Source organism: Lampris incognitus, chromosome 8, assembly GCF_029633865.1.
Source record: "Lampris incognitus isolate fLamInc1 chromosome 8, fLamInc1.hap2, whole genome shotgun sequence".
In the NCBI taxonomy this organism is placed as follows: domain Eukaryota; kingdom Metazoa; phylum Chordata; class Actinopteri; order Lampriformes; family Lampridae; genus Lampris; species Lampris incognitus.
Window position 1 is genome coordinate 58,132,617 of NC_079218.1, and position 21,686 is coordinate 58,154,302.

The 21,686-nt window shown below is 46.9% G+C and overlaps 1 protein-coding gene across 1 annotated transcript; it reads right to left on the reverse strand.

Moving 5' to 3' along the window:
- Window positions 1-471: 471 nt before the first annotated feature.
- cnot8 (CCR4-NOT transcription complex, subunit 8) lies at window positions 472-17,836 on the reverse strand. Its single transcript, XM_056284996.1, has 7 exons — window positions 17,788-17,836; window positions 13,752-14,009; window positions 12,951-13,144; window positions 12,122-12,283; window positions 11,242-11,386; window positions 10,014-10,124; window positions 472-1,581 (listed from the first exon to the last, which is right to left on the reverse strand). Exons 2-7 carry the CDS (start codon window positions 13,866-13,868, stop codon window positions 1,453-1,455), a joined length of 858 nt encoding a protein of 285 aa, XP_056140971.1. The 5' UTR covers window positions 13,869-14,009; window positions 17,788-17,836; the 3' UTR covers window positions 472-1,452.
- Window positions 17,837-21,686: the final 3,850 nt, after the last annotated feature.

Genomic DNA, 21,686 nt, shown 5'->3' on the forward strand with positions numbered 1-21,686 from the left:
AGGGTGGTCTGACAGGATGTGGAAGCGGGGCGGGCTAAGCTAACTGCTGACCCATGCAGACCGGCAGTTCTGACAGTCATCGTGGCTGGCGGTCGTTCTCCTGGACAGTGATTTTTTTTGTGTGTTTAGTTTGGATATGTGTGTTGGTTTGGGTATGTGTGTGCTTGTAATTTTGGATGTGTTTTTGTCTTTGTGTTGTACTGCTGTGGGCTGGGGGAAATGGCATTTTGTTTCACTTCATGTACGCAAGTGCATGAAGTGAAACGACAAAGTGTTCCTAAGTCCTGATGCTTTTCCTGAAAAGGTTTTGTTGTGTGGAGTTTGAGAAGGCTTTGTTGTGTGGAGTTTGAGAAGGCTTTGTTGTGTGGAGTTTGAGAAGGTTTTGTTGTGTGCAGTTTGAAAAGGTTTTGTTGTGTGCAGTTTGGACAAACATGTAGCCATGAAATAAAAAAGACCCTCCAACAGCTCATCTTTACATTCAAAATAGAAAACGATTTAATATACAACTGTTCAACACAACGTTTAACACAATGCATGACATGAAATCAACCACGGACATCTGCAGTGGAAACGTTCTGGTGGCAGAAGAAGAGAAGGTGATGGACAGCAGCAGTGTGCTCTTTTAAAACACATTCTCGGTGCACAGACATGGGACACTCGTCTCTGAGTTGATTCTCGTGTAAAAAAAGCTAAAACTTCTTTTGTAATCAAAATTGTACATTTTAATTTACATACCCTTCCAGCAGAATTTAAAAACACAACCCCTGTAACAAGCACGGTGTGGAGATGGCGAGAAGACGACGACAGGAAACGGACTGCGGGTACATAACATGAGATATGAGAGGAGGGGGGTTATAAACGCAGGTCTGCCTCAGAACAAAGAGAGAAAACAACAAAACAGTGTGGCGCAGAGCACTCACGAAGGACTTTACTACTGGAATCACAGTATACTGCAGCTGCTGGTCCCACTCTGTCAGCAGAGGGCACTGCTGTAATGCTGGAGAAAAGAAAAACACAAAGAATACATGGCCATATATTCATTTACAAGTAATAAAAGGGTGGAGCGGCTGGATGACCTATGGAGGCCAGTAAATCAAGTGAGTGGAAGATGAGTCTGAGGGGACTGAATCTTTCTTCTGTCTTGTTTTGGGACTGTGTACGGGCGGGGTCTCAGGGAATGAGTATGGTTTGGGATAGTGTACGGGCGGGGTCTCAGGGACTGAGTATGGTTTGGGACCGTGTACGGGCGGGGTCTCAGGGAATGAGTATGGTTTGGGACCGTGTACGGGTGGGATCTTAGGGACTGAGTATGGTTTGGAACCGTGTATGGGCGGGGCCTCAGGGACTGAGTATGGTTTGGGACCGTGTATGGGCGGGGTCTCAGGGAATGAGTATGGTTTGCTGGTTTGGTTAAAACAAGCGCCTGTTCCACTTGAGGGACCGTGTAGCTGGTCAGTGCTTATTGTTCGACTCCTCCTGGGCGGAGCTGGAGATGCCGTTCTGCGGCTGACTGGAGCCGGATCCCAGGCCGTATAGCCTTCCGCAGTACTTTGCATCATCGATGTTGTCTTCGAAGAAGAGCTGTGCGACAAAGAGACAAAAACATCTCAGTTACTTTCTCTTACTGGCATGTTTACTACTAGTATGGGTCCTTGTGTAATTTCCTTGGATTTTTTTGGGGATTGGGAAAACTAAACATTTTTGAAAACTTCAAAGAATAAGAAATCAGAAAATGCATGATTCCATTTTCCCATAAGCCAATATGGTGGCCATCTTGGATTTAAAAAAATGGCGACCTTCAAACACTCATTTCTCAATATCTCGCCTCCTAGATTACCTAGAATACCTAGAATCAAGATTCCAGTAGCCAAATCTACATTTTTGGGGGGCAAGGAATCCAATGGTGTTTATTACAAATATATACAGATGGTCAATGACACATTTTTGGGTAACTATCTTACATTTTTAATACACATAGCATATTTTATTCTGCAGTAAATATGATCTCAGAGATAATAATATTGAGGGGCCCGTCTTCCAAAACAGAAAAACACATTTCAGAGTTTGACACCTTTGGAAGCAGCAGGAACGTGGAGACAGACGACTTCTCTCTTTGACTACAAAAACGCGTGTGTCATCTATTAAAACAAACACAAGCTAGCAACGTCTGTAGACCAGTCTACACATCTCCATCCTCACCGTCATCATCACTGTCGCTAACACATGTTATATTCCAAGAGTCCTTGTCATTTTGGCAGTCAGCGCTACACTGACATAGCTCTCTGCACGGTAGCGCTACTGAACTGCACGAGCATCTGTGCGAAGAAAAGTCGCCTTTGCATTGACATCTAACCATCTCAATGATGGCCTCTGGTGCTGGGAGGGACTCAGTTGTGTGTGGCTTCAGCTGGCCATCCTTGTCCTTGAAGTAGCCATTCTTTAGTGGGTCAAGGAACCCCTGCTGAGCGATGTGTGCCAGACTCCACTCTCTGGCCTGGATATGGGCTCTTAGGACATGCTGCTTGAGAGCACCGAGTGTGGGTGGAAGCTTGTCACTTTCTGCCATGTGCTTGCAGAAAAGATGCCATCTCGGTTCAGGGATGTCGATTTGGATCCCCTTTGATAAGTATGCAGTGCATACAAAACTAGCTAATGTAGATAGCAGATCCTCTGTCCATTCGCTGGTTTGAGAAAGCATCTGCAGAGCCTTGAGGATCATCTGCTTTGAGGTACATGTTCAGCCAGGTAGCTTTGCCTATTCTAGAAAACTGCCCAGTGTTGCCTGCTCCTGTAAATGCATGACATGCCAGCAAAGCTTTTGCACGATCTGCACCCAGAGCTTTCCATATTGGTTTCACTTCCAAAATCCCAGATGCCATTGAAAGACAAGTATTTTTCAGCAGGATTTCATAATTTGCTACAACCAGCACCAGTACATCTGTGTCTGGGGAGAAGAACATGAGCTGGGCATCGGAGCGGTTGCGACGTGAAGCCAGAACTGCATGGTGGATCAACAAGGTGTCTGCTTCTTCATGATTGTTGCTTCCAAAGTGCAACTGACTGTTGCTCTCGGTGTGTCCTGCAGCAGAAGCAATGACAAGAGTTGGGGAGTCTTTGCTGTATTCAACGGTCTTTGATGCCAGATACTCAGTCAGATTAGCCTTTGTTTTATCGGCTCATTGGAATGTTCTTGATGTTCATGTCATCTGATTTGGTATTGGACGGGATCCTTTCCTTGTCTTCTTTTCTCCCTTGTGATGTGCTTCAAGGAATCAGCCTTGTAGGTATCAAACACCAGAATCACCTGATCATAGTCTCTAGTTACAGACATCAGTCTGCAGTAGAACCATTCACTTTTAACTGACTACTGTTGACTGTGACTACTTTTTTTTTTGACTGTAACTACTGTTGCTGGCTTCTTTGTCAGCTTTTGATTAACAAACATGCCATCCACCAGTGCAATTTTGCAACTAGGATGACCATCTTCATTGGAGCCCAGTGTTTCAGTGTCCACTGGAGCTTCATCTGCAGCTTGTGGTTGGTCCTGATCTGCTGTGTGTTCCTTTGCCAGCTTTTCTAGGAGGTGGATCAACTTTGACTTGTCAGTGCATGGCAGTATATCCCCATTGGGGACAAAGAGTGCTCTTGGTGTCTGTGTGAACTCATAGTTGCCAGCAACCTGATTCCGGTCAATGTGTCCGTTAGATCGGGCAAGCACCAGCAGTCCGCCATACAGATCTTTGGTCTCCTTCAGATCTACAGTTTTGTCTCTGATTTTCACCGCGGACCTCTTGTTGCCAGACATGAACATTTTGTTGTGTTCCTTCTTCACTGGTGCCCAGAGGCTGATTTCTCCATCGATTCTCTCTGATACATAGTCTTTGTACAGTTTCTGCCCAGCATCATGATGTTCAAGATCTGTGCGACATACTCCTGTGGGACATAGGCATGTGTGATCATGTGGTACAACTTGTAACCCTCAGCAGTAACTGGGTTGCCATGACTCAGTATGGCAGCCTTAATTTTGTCAATTGCCTCATGACCTCTTCTGATGTCACTAGATCCTAGTCCAGGATGTTCTGTGTTCTTGCCAGCTTCAGTGCCAAACTGACTCTTGAACTCTCTTGACAGGCGTGACAGCTCAGGTGTAGCCATGAAGAATCTCTGCTTAGCATTGACATTGTTGGAGATTCCAATCAGTCCAGAGTGAACCTTCAACTGCTTGTTGAGATGTTCGCATGCATGGTCTGCACCTATGGACACAAATGGAATCTCATTTCTGGTGACTGACAACTGCTTCGAGTGCCTTCCAGGTCTCGGGATGATTGGTTCTGAGGTCACGTATATCAGCAATGTATCTGGGCCAAGGTCATTTGTATTTGATCTGGTCAAAAGCAAAGAACAGCTTGCTGAGTGCTTCCGCAGCTTGCAGATGGAGTGCGAGATCAGCATTGCGAGATGCAGCCACAAAGAACAGGACTGTCTCCACTCTGTGCAGGTAGTTCATGATGGATCTGAACATGGTGTGTTGGGCTTTCTGTGCTTCCCACACTTTGAATGCTTTCATCACCTTAGCAGAAACCAACGCTTCAAGGAGGGTAGCGTTGGCTTCCTTGGCAGATTCAGCCTTTGCAGATTTGTCCTCCTCAGAGCAGGCTGCTTCTACTTGTTCTGTTGTCTGCCAGCAAACATTTTTCAGCTCTCGGTTCTCTCTGAAGAATTCATCCAGTATCAGTTCAAATTGAAGATGTGTGGCATACATGGTTATGTGAAGTAATATATCTTACTATTGTAAACATATTCATCTTGAGTTAAGATATTCACTTGGCTCAGATTCCTATGTCACTTAGATGTCAGGATAAGGAGATAAGCGTATAAACTTCAGTTATGCACATTAGAAATCCAAGATGGTGACCTAAACCTGTGCCATTGATCAGCTGTACCGATTTATAGTTCACATCATTGGATTTCCTACCCCCAAAAATGTAGGTTTAGCCACTGGAATCATGATCCTAGGTAATCTAGGAGGTGAGATATTGAGAAACAAGTGTTTGAAGGTCGCCATTTTTGAAAATCCAAGATGGACACCATATTGGCTTTGAGAAAATGGAATCATGCATTTTCTGATTTGTTTTTCTATGAAGTTTTCAAAAATGTAGTTTTCCAAATCCCCAAAAAATTCCAACGAACTTTTATGTATGGACATAGTGAACCGCACTACACAAAGTTAATTCCTCAATATCTACATCTCCAACGCTGTTATGTATTCATGTGAACGGTTGGTGTCTGGTAGGACTTTGCCAGGAAACATGACAGGGTGCATAGTGTTTTCATCTTCATCACAGCAGCCAGATGAGGAAGAAGAAGGCAGGTAGAGTAGAGTTAGAAGAAGTGAAGGTGTGTCTAACCAGCAGATATGACAGAACAAGCTGGTAGAAGACCTTTACCAACACACAGTACTACATCAGTAAGCACTACATCAGGTTCCACCAGATTTTATTGGTTGGCGGAGAGTAAAGTGCTGTCAGAAGGTCATATTATTCAGTATTTTTTTTCTCTTTTCTTTTTCCGGATTTCCCCCCTCTTTTCTCCCCAACTGTACCCGGCCAATTACCCCACTCTTCCAAGCCATCCCGGTCGCTGCTCCGGGGAGGGCTGCAGACTACCACGTCGCCTCTGATACATGTGGGGTCACCAGCCGCTTCTTTTCACCTGACAGTGAAGAGTTTCGCCAGGGGGATGTAGCGTGTGGGAGGATCATGCTATTCCCCCCAGTCCCCCCCCCCGAACAGGTGCCCCGGCCGACCAGAGGAGGCGCTATTGCAGCGACCAGGACACATACCCAGATCCGGCTTCCCACCCGCAGACACAGCCAATTGTGTCTGTAGGGACGCCTGACCAAGCCGGAGGTAACACGGGGATTCGAACCGGCGATCCCCATGTTGCTAGGCAACAGAATAGACTGCTATGCTACCCGGACGCCCCCATATTATTCAGTATTAACTACCAGTGGAAGTGTCAACAGTCTCTAAATGTGTGTGACTTGTCGGTGCTCACCAAACATACCCCAACACAACAGCACTGGCGACTTGTTCATTAAGAACGGAGCTTAAACAATACTCAACCAGGGGGCGTCCGGGTAGTGTAGCAGTCTATTCTGTGGCCTACCAACACGGGGATCGCTGGTTCGAATCCCTGTGTTACCTCCGGCTTGGTCGGGCCTACAGACACAATTGGCCGTGTCTGCGGGTGGGAGGCCGGATGTGGGTAGGTGTCCTGGTTGCTGCACTAGCGCCTCCTCTGGTGGGTGACGTTGGGGTGCCTGTTCAGGGAAAGGGGGAAGTGGGGGAATAGCATGATCCTCCCACGTGCTACGTCCCCCAGGTGAAACTCCTCACTGTCAGGTGAAAAGAAGCGGCTGGTGACTGCACTTGTATGGGAGGAGGCATGTGGTAGTCTGCAGCCCTCCCTGGATCAGCAGAGGGGGAGGAGCAGAGACCGGGACGGCTTGGGAGAGTGGGGTAATTGGCCAAGTCCAATTGGGGAGAAAAAGGGAGGGGGGGACCAAAAAAAAAAAAAAAAACTCAACCAACATCTAGGAGACACAGTTCAGCGATACTCAGGACTGCAACTTTAAAAGCAGGAGCCCCTCCCCTGAGCAGGTATTAGAGGGAACAAACCTCTGACCTCTTGTCAAGAGTAGGGGTGTCACGATTTCGATTCTAAATCGACAGTTGATCGAAATGAGCTTTCCATTTCCACCCTCCAAATCAAAAGCAGGATCGGAGATTCTCCCAGCATTTGTTTTCTCTCAACTCCTCAGCTACCTGCGGTGCACCCAACCCCCCCCCACCCCCCCCACACACACAATATGGAGCCCGGGAGGTGACATGGACGTGCATTTTTCATAAAGTGGGAGTGTGTTTTCTAACTCGCACCACACATGCTTTCTAAAAAAGAGGGCAAGAAGGAAGCCACCTTATTTTGTATTCTTACAATGAGGCGGCACGGTGGCGCAGTGGTTAGCGCGGTCGCCTCACAGCAACAAGGTCCTGGGTTCGAGCCCCGGGTCAGTCCAACCTTGGGGGTCATCCCGGGTCGTCCCATCCTCTGTGTGGAGTTTGCATGTTCTCCTCGTGTCTGCGTGGGTTTCCTCCGGGGGGTCCGGTTTCCTCCCACAGTCCAAAGACATGTAGGTCAGGTGAATCGGCCGTACTAGATTGTCCCTAGGTATGAATGTGTGTGTGGTGTATGTGTGTCTCCCCGCCTGCCGCCCAATGACTGCTGGAATAGGCTCCAGCACCCCCGCCACCCTGAGAGCAGGGCAAGCGGTTCAGATAATGGATGGACGTATTCTTACAGTGAATGTGTTCTCTGCATGTAACCATCCTATCGTATAGGAGCAGTGGGCAGCTGCAGCGCTCGGGGACCAACTCCAGTTCTTCTATTGCCTTGCTCAAGGGCACAGGCATGAGTATTAACTCTAACATGCATGTCTTTTTGATGGTGGGAAGAAACCGGAGCACCCAGAGGAAACCCACGCACACACAGGGAGAACATGCAAACTCCACACAGAGGACGACCCGGGATGGCCTGGGGTTCGAACCTAGGACCTTCTCGCTGTGAGGAACAGTGCTAACCACTGGGCCACTGTGCCACCATAATGACATTCATGTCACCTCCCGGACTCCACACTTACTGGTAGGCTGCAGGTGCACTTTTCCAGACACCAGGGCCACTGCCGGAGTCAGAGATGACGGAGAAACAACGCAGCTTCAAAATCCTCCTGCTTCCGTGAAGTCACTGGTGTGACAACGGTTTGCCTTCCCCATAACTTGTGTCATCAACGAACACGTCTTTGACAGAGAAGCTACTTTGATCCCAACTGACTGGTGAAATAAGTTATTGGTATTACATTTTAGCGAAATGACTTAAATTTGACCAATTCCTGGATTATAAAAGATACTCACAAATCTGTTCCTGAACAATATTATTGTTTTGAACCCATAAGATCTGACAGATGTTCCCACAGCCAATATAAGTTATGTTTCACTGACTGTTAATTAATAAATTAAAAAGTAAACTACAGTGCTTGCATAAGTATTCAACCCCTTGTGCTCTGAAAGTTTACACAAATGACAAATTATTACTGAAACAAACTCAGGTTAACACAACGGGACACAACTAGCGTGCAGCTGTAAGATATTAAAGTACCGGTCTGGTTTATGGGTATAAAAGCACTCTGTGTAAAGTTCACTAGCCGGGCGTGAACTCCATCAGAACATGAAGACAAAGCAGCAGAATCCTGAAGTAAGAGACAAAGTGATTAAAATGCAGAAGGCGTGAAAAGGACACAAAACCATATCCAAGTGTTTGGATATCCCACGGAACACTGTTGGATCCATTTTCAGAAAGTGGAAGCTGTATCACACCACCCAGATGCTTTGTAGGACCGGCCGTCCCTCAAAGATAAGTGTCCGAGCAAGACGTGGGCTGGTGAGGAAAGATGATCCTGCAGTCACTCTGAAGGAGCTCCAGAGGTCAGTGGCTGAAACTGCAGTAAATGTACATGAGTCAACCATGTCACGGCTCTCCATAAATCTGGCCTGTGGGAGGGCGGCAAGAAAGAAGCCGTTGCTCAAAACTATGCATATAAAAGCACGCTTGGAGTTTGCTACCAAGCCTGAGAGGCCCAGTTAGGATGTGGGTAAAGGTTTTGTAGTCAGATGAGATGCAAGTTGAGCTTTTTGGCAAAAACTCAAAGCGTTATGTGTGGTGCTAACCTAACTCTGCTCATGCCCTAAAAAACACCCTCCCCACAGTGAAGCATGGCGGCAGCAGCAAAATGCTATGGGGTTGCTTTTCTTCTGCAGGCACTGGGAACCATGTTCACATTGAGGGAAGAATGGATGGAGCTAAATACAGGAAATATTGGAAGAAAACCTGTTGCAGTCTGCCATAAAACTGAAGCTCGGGAGAAGGTTCACCTTCCAGCAGGACGATGATCCTAAGCACAAGGCTAAAGCAACAATGGCATGGCTCTGCAACAAAAAGGTGGCCGTTTTGGAGTGGTAAAGTCAAAGTCCGGACCTCAAACCCATTGAAAATCTGTGGTACAGGCTGGAAATCGCAGTCCAGAGGCACCAGCAGTCCACCAACCTGCAAGACCTGTATAAATTCTGCCAAGAAGAATGTGCAAAAATTGCTTCAGAAGAATGTGCAAAGCTTGTACATACTTACCCCAAGAGAATCATGGCTGTTATTACAGCAAAAAGATACTCTACAAAGTATTGATATGTGGGGGTTGAATACTTATGCAAGCACTATATTTTAATTTTTCATTTATTAATTAAAAGTCAGTGAAACATAACTTATTTTGGCTTGGGGAACATGCTGTTAGAGCTTATGGGTTCACCAAAATAATATTGTTCAGGAGCAGATTTGCGAGTATCTTTTATAATCCAGAAATTAGTGATGACTGTCAAGGGGGTTGAATACTTTTGCAAGGCACTGTAAAACCAATGACCTGTTGATCTTTACAAATCAAGACCCTATATTCTAACAATGACATAGCCTTCAGCGCTGAATCTTTTTTAAAATCAAATCCTGACCTTAAAATTGACAGTCAAATCAAATCGCGGCTTCAGAGATTCGTGACACCCCTAGTCAGAAGACAGTTTTAAGAATCTCTAGAATATCTACAGCTTTTCTTGTCAGGCAGTGGTGAAGTAGGAATCAGGAAATATTTCCAGTGATTTCCTTAACTTGGAAATGTTCAATATTGTTGTAAAAAGTTAGCTAATCACCTTTAACAAACTGAGAAATTTGCCTTTTGAGGCTAGCGGCTGAATAAAGCTCTCCTGCACGAAATGTAACATATAGCTGTTTAAGATCTATTCAGTCAACATGAATGTCACAAAACAAAGCTTCAGGCAGATGAGGTCACTGTTATTTCCATAAACACGGCGAAGTTTTCCAAACCTACATATACTAGACGGTATCTAGGAGCATACCTCTTTCATCCTGAAGAAAGCCATGCCTGTGAGTAGCGAATCTGACCCGGCCTGATGTTGCCTGCCAATCCTCTTCAGCTCCAATTGGTCCGCCACCTCCTGTAGTCCCCCCTGAAACAAAGACACAGACACACAAAGGCCCAAGCTTCAGTTAGACGTATTTAAAGGACAGATATAGAGATCAACACAAAGCTACGAGGTAAAGCATTACTAAAGCATAAGAAATATTGATTTGACCACATACAGAACTGAGTATACACACACACACATTTATTTATCTTAGGGCAACAACTAAATCATTTTCACAAGCAATTAATATGGCGATTATTTTTTCCATTAATATGAAGAAAGAAAGTTGCTTTCTTTTGTCACTGTACAGCTTACAATGAATTTGTCTTCTGCATGTAACCATCCTATTGTATAGGAGCAGGGCAACTGCAGCGCCCAGGGACCAACTCCGGTTCTTTCCATTGCCTTGCTCAGGGGCACAGACAGGAGTATTAACCCTAACATGCATGTCTGTTTGATGGTGGGAGGAAACCCACGCAGACACGGGGAGAACATACAAGCTCCACACATAAAGGACCTGGGACGGCCTGGGGTTCGAACCCCGGATCTTCTTGCTGTGAGGCAACAGAGCTAACCACTGGGCCACCGTGCCTCTATATATCATATTTGATTAACTTTTGATTTTTTTTTTCAATTACTCAAAAAAGTAAAAAATGATGAATTCCCATCACCGGTTCTTGGAGCCCAAAATGACGTCTGTTTAGATTTGTATTAAGTGATTGCTTCAGTTGACAAATTAAATGCCAAGAGCCATTTTTCTCCATTTTGATAAACTTCTATAGTCTTAAAATATGGCCATTGGACAGTAGCATAAGCACATATCATTTGAATATGGTTGGCCTCAGTGGCAATGTAACCTCCAACTAATTAGTTGTATTTTAACTGACAAAAACACATTGATGTTGGCTCTGAAGCTGACAGTACTACATTAGCAGGAGCATGAAGTGTAGACTGTCTTCAAATCTGAGAAGTACAGTCTGCATGTGATATGGTGTGTGTAAATCTTTTTTAGGAGTCCTAACAGCTCTCAAAGTCAATAAATCAGATTCAGTGTTGCATTATGGGTGTACACATTCTGCTGTAAACAAAAGTGTTTCAGAATAAAGTATAACTCATTCTCGGACGTTAAGGCTCCATCAGATGGGGTCTTTTTGCTTACCTTCAGGTTCTTGCAGCTCTTCATTAAATATTTAACATCGTAGATGGCTGGAAAGAAAAGGTTGAGGATCTGGAAGAAGTCATGTTCTTCTTCAGGGAGCCTTGCATCCGTGAGGAGCTTCACCAAGTAGCCAAAATCATAACCACTGTCAAGCAAAGGAAACATCGAGGTGATCCAGGAGAACAGCATTCCAATGACCAGTTCAAACTCAGGCATTACAGACTCGCTAATCAGTCAACAAAACTTAAGACCCAGTTAGAATGACCAGGCTGATTTTCAGCATGACACTGCATCAAAAAAACATCCTTCAAATATCGATGCATCGATAACCCTTTCTTACAGCCGATACCGATTAAGAATAATATCAGCCGATACTGAATACCGAGCAGATCCATTACTTTTCCTCAACAGTGCAGATTAGGATCAATAGTCTGGGGTCAATGGGCAAAATAATTGAGGGTCAGTTTTTGGTCCACCATTAAAGAAATACAGGCTTCCATGTGCCAACAAAGCAGAAAATCAATCCATTTTGCTTTAATTTATGACATATTATGCATGGATTTTGGTATGATTTCAGTCTTGTGTGAAGTCTCCAACACCGATTTTCCATTTTAGCTTGGTATCGTCCTGATATCTGAGATCAGTATCATTATTGCTGTATCCTTACATTGCAATCTTCGATACGACACTAAAGTTGCACCAGCTGCATTGATCTTTAAAACCTTGAAGAACTTTGAATTTTGATCAACTCAGATCTCAGAACTGGTGTGTGCTGAGGAAAAAGCAGCAATTGAAATCCCTCTCCTCTCTATAGATGACAAGAAGCTTACTACAAATCTGGACTCATCCCAACACAAACAAGCTGGGTCAGACTGCTGACCTGTGGAAGGAGAGCCACTTGACGTTCTCACACAGAACCAAGCCAGAAGTCATGAGGAGCTCTGCAAAGTACAGCGTGTCAATTCCCTCCTCCTCGTGCTTCTTGAACTGGAGTCCAGAGTTCTGGAGCAGGTCTATGGAATCCTGGGAGTACATGTCTTCTCTGGGGAGACCACAGGGAGGACAAGAAGAATGGTCAGACTGTGTGAGGGTCCAATGGAGAAATGTTAATTAGCCACGGTTAAACATATGAGTAAACAGATCTGTGCATTTAGAAAAATAAGGGTTGAGGTGGGGGACATGACAAGCCACAACATCATTCATTCATTCATTCACAAATAAATAAACAAAACACCTAGACTCCATCTTACAAATGTTTCTTCATTAGGGACAACAAAAATAAACAATAAAGCTTGGTAAAAGTCTGAAGATAGAGAATGAGGTGAGGGAGGCGCTGTTAGCTGGCAGTGGCATACAGAGTTGGTCAGGCTCAGAGAACTGGTTACTGACGGCAGAAACCTTATCAGCCAAGTATGAGGCGAACATGTTAGGGGTGAGCAGAGTGGAGGTCAGAGGAGGAGGCGGATTGAGAAGTGAGTTAAAAGTAAAAAATTTTTTTTCGAGCATCAGAGGCGCCACAGAGCTCTTATAACACGAGTTTCCAGTTCAACATTTTCCCTCATGCGTCTGCAGCAAGACTTTTGGAGGTGAAAATAATGAATAATATTCAAAATTCTCAACAAAAAAAAACCCCCCAGACAACTAGTGGAATAGTGAAAGAGGTAAGTGAATTTTCGTGTGGGTGCAGTGGAGAGGAACAGGACACCTACGTCAGGTTGAACTTGAAGTTAAACTGCCACGTGGTGGTGCCGGGCGGATAGTCTCCATCCTCGTTCATGAATGTCAGGCCCAGCTGGATGATCTTCAGGAGGTCCACATTACACCTCAGCAGCTGGTACTGGTAGTCCACTGTGCTGCGGAACTCTCCAATGGGCCGAACCACCACCCCGGGAAACTCTGTGTCCTGCTCACAGAAAGAGGTTCACATGTGGGAATTCTGTCCATCACAGTTTTAATTTACAAAAGGTGGGTAACCGTGTCATTTGATGAATATTGTGTGATCTTTTTCTTAAACAAAACTGTCATGCTGGTTTTTGATAGGGCTGCAACTACAATGGCAAAAATAACGACGAGTTTCCAGAGACAAATGATGTCTTCAAACTGTTGACATCTTCTGACCAACAGCCGACAGCCCTCAAGTACCGAGGAGAGCAGATCTTAGCGTCTGTGAGGCTGTAACCTTCACGTTTAGTATTTTTACTTGATAAACGTCGAAAGCATTCATCCCCGCCGTTAAAACCAATCAGCTTTACTTTGATCAACTAATAATTTCAGCACTATTACAAACAAGTTCCACTTTGTCTGCCAGAATGTCTGTGTTTCCAAAATAAAAGGGGAATTTTGATTAGCTGTATGTTTAATTTTATATGTGAGAATAATAATTGTTGGATATTTTTTTTCATCGTTATTAAGTCTGGAGACATAGCTAAGGTCTTCATTATTTTCATGATTTCATTATTTTAGGTCCAGGACCTTCTGGCTCTGTCCCCTGGGGGGATGTGGGGTCTCACCATGGCAATGTAGTTGTAGCTCTGAATAATCTGTCGGATTTTCCTCATCTCATCCTCCACGTTGCTCGCCCAAACCTCACAGATGATCTGACTGGAATCTGCGAGTGCGGCTGGCATTTTGGCAGGTCAGGAGAGGGAACAAAAACCCCCCGATGTTCCTGTAGCACGTCTGGGGTGCTGGTGCTGGTGGTAGGGGTGGTGGTGGTGGTGGTGGGGGGCCAGGTTGAGGAGGCGTCAGTCTAGGTTTGAAAGTCGACTCTGGGTGCAAAGGTAAGAAGGAGCAGTGAGCGTGTGAATTCAAAATCCTCATCAGGGTAACTGAGCAGAAACCAGTTTCACTACTACTGCTGCTGCTAACATCATGACTGCTGCTATCTTCAGTAGCTCATTGCATCGCAATTTAAATTGCAAAGTTTAAAAGAGCTTCGCTGCCAGGAGAGTTAAACAAATTGAGAATAATGAATGAAACATTAGAATAGTGAAAGTTAGTTCCACCAAACAACAGCACTTAAAAAACAAAGAAGAAGAAAGCAGGCTCATCTTGCTGGGTGTTTCCTGCTGGTATGATGGAGCAACATGTGATATTAACTCAATGCATGAATCCCGGAAGTATCGTCCCATTCAAATCAAGCTGCAACGCTCCCGTTGTGCAACAAAGTCAAAGGAATTCGCAGGCGCACAGCTCATCACTAGTTAAGTGATCGTGAAAAGACTTGGTGTCACTGTCCATCTATGTAGCAACAGACATCAGCCTCACATGGACAGACTGGTTTCCAGACTGACCAGCCATGTAGCAACAGACAACGTCAGTCTCACATGGACAGACTGGTTTCCAGACTGACCAGCCATGTAGCAACAGACGTCAGTCTCACATGGACAGACTGGTTTCTAGACTGACCAGCCATGTAGCAACAGACAACGTCAGTCTCACATGGACAGACTGGTTTCCAGACTGACCAGCCATGTAGCAACAGACGTCAGTCTCACATGGACAGACTGGTTTCTAGACTGACCAGCCATGTAGCAACAGACAACATCAGTCTCACATGGACAGAGTGGTTTCCAGACTGACCAGCCATGTAGCAACAGACAACGTCAGTCTCACATGGACAGACTGGTTTCCAGACTGACCAGCCATGTAGCAACAGACATCAGTCTCACATGGACAGACTGGTTTCCAGACTGACCAGCCATGTAGCAACAGACGTCAGTCTCACATGGACAGAGTGGTTTCTAGACTGAGTGGTAGTGAAACATGTGTAATGATACCACAACGATGAATCTAAACTCCAACAAAATGACAAACGTTACACTGAAACTTAAACAGAAACAAAACTCTAACTTGTTGGTCCCAGTGGATAATGCAGTGCTTTCAGACACCCAAAGTACTTCGCCTGATGTGACTCAGTAGAAGATTTAAAAAAAAAGAAGTCTACATCCCTCTTTGTCCAGAATACGTCTTTATTCAGCATCGCTACCAACAGCCGTGTCCTACGATGGTACCACATGTACACAAATCAACACAATAGTATTCCTTGGGAAGTATGAAACTTTATAATTTATTGCTCATTTCACTTCATCTCAATCTTGAAGAAGCTATTCATAAGGAGCCCGGCGAGTCAACATCAGCACCTCTGTTGTGTTTCAGTTGGGAACTTCTTATTGTGGGCAGAGTCTGAAATGCCCAGAAAGCAGTGATGACAAGATTGTAAACCCTGAGAAGACGACACGCTCAGCGGGTGAACCTCCACACAGGAGACAGGTCCACCACAAGAAGGGAAGAGTCTTACAGTGCTCTTACTTCAGATGCAGAAGCAACACTGCTGCTGATGGCGGCTCGCTTGGCCACATCAGGTGTCTCTGGATAGGTGTGGTACTAATATTACTGCGGAAACATATTTATCATCCAAACCTCACGGAGTGAATCCAACACAGAATTTGCACTGTTTATTTTAGACCGACGTCTAAATGTCTATTTAAACCAAGGCAGGGAGCTTACTTTTCTAACATGGGTCAGATTCCAAAGCTCACCAGGCACTGAGCATCTTCGCCGTCAATTCAGCCGTGAAACAGAAATCTGAACTTTCTCTTCTCTCCTCACCGAGTGATGCGCGGTCACCTGGCAGCAGCCCGGCCGGCTGCTGGAGCAGAAAGGTAACATCTGGACAAACAGATGTTACCACCCCGCAGCAACACCAAAAACCAACATTCTTTTCCCAGATACCTTAACGTGTACCACGGAGGGCCATGTGTATGCAGGTGTGTATCTTTCCAATCCAACACTACACCGCCTGACCTCACAAACTAGTTCCCCTCTGTTCAGTCCAAGGTGTGTTAATCTGTGACATCATCTGGCGTGGTGTTGAGCTGGAAAGAATAACTGCACACACGTGATCTTCCATGGGGCAGATAACCTGGTGAAGTGTTGGGGAGAAACGAGAGCAGGGCAATACTGACAAACATCACAATATTTCTGCCTGAACACCTTGATGTTGACAACGTAGTATTTCAGGGATGGCTATCATGAGATATGTTGAGAGATGGTCACTAAGTGATGTGGACATGATGATCAAGCAGGCAGACATCCACTGTTCATTAGAACAGTCGAATAACTTCAGAAAGTGGCCTCACTTTACTGCTAATGCAGCCTTTAAGACCAGAGGATGACGGTATTTAAATTATATCACCGAATCACCAGAAGCACAACCCCACAACACACCTGGTCTCACATCAACATATCCACATGTGATACTCTACAAGAACTCTACAAGTAAAGACTTCCAGGAGGGATGGCTGAACACCACGGATCAAGGCCCACCCTGTCAGGTCCCGCAGGGTCCTGCTGGTCGTGTGATGGTCTGCAAAATAACCCGGGTGGTGTTGGGTCAGTAAAATAGCCTGGGTGGTGTTGGGTCAGTAAAATAGCCTGAGTGGTGTTGGGTCAGTAAAATAACCTGGGTGGTGTTGGGTCTGTAAACTAGCCTGGGTGGTGTTGGGTGTGTAAAATAGCCTGGGTGGTGTTGGGTCAGTAAAATAGCCTGGGTGGTGTTGGGTCAGTAAACTAGCCTGGGTGGTGTTGGGTCAGTAAAATAACCTGGGTGGTGTTGGGTCTGCAAAATAACCCTGGTGGTGTTGGGTCAGTAAAATAGCCTGGATGGTGTTGGGTCAGTAAAATAACTTGGGTGGTGTTGGGTCGGTTAAATAGCCTGGGTGGTGTTGGGTCAGTAAAATAACCTGGGTGGTGTTGGGTCAGTAAACTAGCCTGGGTGGTGTTGGGTCTGTAAAATAACCTGGGTGGTGTTGAGTTAGTAAACTAGCCTGGGTGGTGTTGGGTCAGTAAAATAACCTGGGTGGTGTTGGGTCAGTAAACTAGCCTGGGTGGTGTTGGGTCGGTAAAATAGCATGGGTGGTGTTGGGTCAGTAAACTAGCCTGGGTGGTGTTGGGTCAGTAAAATAACCTGGGTGGTGTTGGGTCAGTAAACTAGCCTGGGTGGTGTTGGGTCTGTAAAATAACCTGGGTGGTGTTGAGTTAGTAAACTAGCCTGGGTGGTGTTGGGTCAGTAAATAACCTGGGTGGTGTTGAGTTAGTAAAATAACCTGGGTGGTGTTGGGTCAGTAAACTAGCCTGGGTGGTGTTGGTCAGTAAACTAGCCTGGGTGGTGTTGGGTCGGTAAAATAGCCTGGGTGGTGTTGGGTCAGTAAACTAGCCTGGGTGGTGTTGGGCTGGCTTGTTGAGAGCAACCGATCTGCTGAAATATGAACAAGTTTATCAGCAAACCTGACAGGCGGGCGGCACCACATCGTGTGATTCAGCTGCAGGTTCGATCCCCCGGTCCGCAGCGAGGGACGGGCTGAACACAGCGGCCAGCTAGCATGCTAACAGGCTAACCCAGACACAAGCAGCAGCGGTCCTGTGCTACAACTCCCGAACCCGTGTAGCTTCACCCAGCAACATGACCCGTGACGCGCTACGCGCTACGTCAGACCGGCCGCCGGGCCTCATGCCGGAGGATTTGTGGGAAAATAGTTCAGTTACCTGACGCGTCGCTTGAGCGTTTTAGGTGGAACCTTCTGCTACCGCCGTGGACTGCACGGAACAACCAACCGGAAGTCAAGGACGGTAAACGAAACGATCCAAGAAGGAAAATCGATGGGTACAAAACTTTGTCTCCCCCTAGCGGCTAAACACGATATCGTCCTCAATCTGAAGCGAAACACGGTCTCACCTTTTTCTTTTTTTGGCTGGACCGGATCAGCGGGCCGGAGCTACAACCGTGAATGTCGCTGACTGACTGGGCGTTGACTGTCTGACTGACTGACTGGGTGTTTACTGACTGACTGACTGACTGGGTGTTGACTGATTAACTGACTGACTGACTGACTGACTGACTGACTGACTGACTGGGTGTTGACTGTCTGACTGACTGGGTGTTGACTGACTGACTGACTGGGTGTTGACTGACTGACTGAGTGTTGACTGACTGACTGACTGAGTGTTGACTGACTGACTGACTGGGTGTTGACTGACTGACTGACTGGGTGTTGACTGACTGACTGGATGTTGACTGACTGACTGGGTGTTGACTAACTGACTGAGTGGGTGTTGACTAACTGACTGAGTGGGTATTGACTGACTGACTGGGTGTTGACTGTCTGACTGACTGACTGGGTGTTTACTGACTGACTGACTGGGTGTTGACTGATTAACTGACTGACTGACTGGGTGTTGACTGTCTGACTGACTGGGTGTTGACTGACTGACTGACTGGGTGTTGACTGTCTGACTGACTGGGTGTTGACTGACTGACTGACTGACTGGGTGTTGACTGACTGACTGGGTGTTGACTGACTGACTGACCGAGTGTTGACTGACTGACTGACTGGATGTTGACTGACTGACTGACTGACTGACTGAGTGGGTATTGACTGACTGACTGGGTGTTGACTGACTGACTGGATGTTGACTGACTGACTGACTGACTGACTGGGTGTTTACTGACTGACTGACTGACTGACTGACTGACTGACTGACTAGGTGTTGACTGACTGACTGACTGACTGACTGACTGGGTGTTGACTGACTGACTGACTGTCTGGGTGTTTACTGACTGACTGACTGACTGACTGACTGACTGACTGGGTGTTTACTGACTGACTGACTGACTGACTGACTGACTGACTGACTGACTGGATGTTGACTGACTGACTAACTGAGTGGGTATTGACAGACTGACTGGGTGTTGACTGACTGACTGGATGTTGACTGACTGACTGACTGACTGTCTGACTGACTGGGTGTTTACTGACTGACTGACTGACTGACTGACTGACTGACTGACTGACTGACTGACTGACTGACTGGGTGTTGACTGACTGACTAACTGACTGACTGGGTGTTGACTGACTGACTGGGTGATCACGTTTGACACGACTGGGCTTCTGGATCAGGTGACCAAAAACACCACTGAAGTTACACGATTGGTCGGCCGAGTGCAGAGTTGCAGCTCCTCAAATAATCAGAAAAGACATGCATGTTCAGGTTAGACCCCCAAGGTCACCTTGGGAGTCGTCCCGGGTCTAGCCCTCGTCCTCTGTGTGGAGTTTGCATGTTCTCCCCGTGTCTGAGTGGGTTTCCTCCCACAGCCCAAAGACATGTAGGTCAGGGGACTCGGCCGTACTAAATTGTCCCTAGGTGTGTGAATGTGTCAGCCCCGTGATGGACAGGCGGCCTGTCCAGGGTGTCTCCCTGCCTGCCGTCCAGTGACTGCTGGGACAGGCTCCAGCATCCCTGCAACCCTGAGAGCAGGATGGGCGGTTTGGAGAATGAATGAATGTTAGGCTTAATACTCCTGCCTGTGCCCCTGAGCAAGGCAATGGAAAGAAGACCTGGAGTTGGTTCCCGGGTGCTGCAGCTGCTCCTGTACAGTAGGATGGGTTAAATACACATTCAGTGTAAGAATACGGTGTCAAATAAAGTGGCGTCCATTTCAGTTTTCATAACGACCCCCCTGGTAAAACCCTCCCTCCCTCCCTGGTGACTGAAGCACTGCGTGGCTTTTGCAGCTGCTAAACCCGCACAAAAACGCACCAGGAACCCGTGTGGTTCTCAGAGCGCCCACAAGGGGGTGAGGGGGCATCCCTAGCGGTGCTGCCAAGCACACACTAGCTCTGGGGCGATGATCTTGCATCTACATCAGGTAATGTGCACAAGGTTGGTGCAGAATGGACCCTTTCTATGCAAACGAGCCTCAGGGCAGAACACCAGCGCTAACAACCACACAGAGTGGACGTGACGAGTGTCTTCAGAGTGGACGTGACGAGTGTCTTCAGAGTGGATGTGACGAGTGTCTTCACAGTGGACGTGACGAGTGTCTTCAGAGTGGACGTGAAGAGTGTCTTCAGAGTGGACGTGACGAGTGTCTTCAGAGTGGATGTGACGAGTGTCTTCAGAGTGGACGTGACGAGTGTCTTCACAGTGGACGTGACGAGTGTCTTCAGAGTGGACGTGAAGAGTGTCTTCAGAGTGGATGTGACGAGTGTCTTCACAGTGGACGTGACGAGTGTCTTCAGAGTGGACGTGAAGAGTGTCTTCAGAGTGGACGTGACGAGTGTCTTCAGAGTGGATGTGACGAGTGTCTTCAGAGTGGACGTGACGAGTGTCTTCACAGTGGACGTGACGAGTGTCTTCAGAGTGGACGTGACGAGTGTCTTCACAGTGGACGTGACGAGTGTCTTCAGAGTGGATGTGACGAGTGTCTTCACAGTGGACGTGACGAGTGTCTTCAGAGTGGACGTGACGAGTGTCTTCACAGTGGACGTGACGAGTGTCTTCAGAGTGGACGTGACGAGTGTCTTCAGAGTGGATGTGACGAGTGTCTTCACAGTGGACGTGACGAGTGTCTTCACAGTGGACGTGACGAGTGTCTTCACAGTGGACGTGACGAGTGTCTTCAGAGTGGATGTGACGAGTGTCTTCAGAGTGGATGTGACGAGTGTCTTCAGAGTGGATGTGACGAGTGTCTTCACAGTGGACGTGACGAATACCTTCAGAGTGGACGTGACGAGTGTCTTCAGAGTGGACGTGATGAGTGCCACACAGAGTGGACGTGACGAGTGTCTTCAGAGTGGACGTGACGAATACCTTCAGAGTGGACGTGACGAGTGTCTTCAGAGTGGATGTGACGAGTGTCTTCAGAGTGGACGTGACGAATACCTTCAGAGTGGACGTGACGAGTGTCTTCAGAGTGGACGTGACGAGTGTCTTCAGAGTGGACGTGACGAGTGTCTTCACAGTGGACGTGACGAGTGTCTTCAGAGTGGACGTGACGAGTGCCTTCAGAGTGGATGTGACGAGTGTCTTCAGAGTGGATGTGACGAGTGTCTTCAGAGTGGACATGACGAGTGTCTTCACAGTGGACGTGACGAGTGTCTTCAGAGTGGATGTGACGAGTGTCTTCACAGTGGACGTGATGAATGCCTTCAGAGTGGACGTGACGAGTGTCTTCACAGTGGACGTGATGAGTGCCACACAGAGTGGACGTGACGAGTGTCTTCAGAGTGGACGTGACGAGTGTCTTCAGAGTGGACGTGACGAGTGCCTTCAGAGTGGACGTGACGAGTGTCTTCAGAGTGGACGTGACGAGTCTCTTCAGAGTGGACGTGATGAATGCCTTCAGAGTGGACGTGACGAGTGTCTTCACAGTGGACGTGATGAGTGCCACACAGAGTGGACGTGACGAGTGTCTTCAGAGTGGACGTGACGAATACCTTCAGAGTGGACGTGACGAGTGTCTTCAGAGTGGATGTGACGAGTGTCTTCAGAGTGGACGTGACGAGTGCCTTCAGAGTGGACGTGACGAGTGCCACACAGAGTGGACGTGACGAGCGTCTTCAGAGTGGACGTGACGAGTGCCTTCAGAGTGGACGTGATGAGTG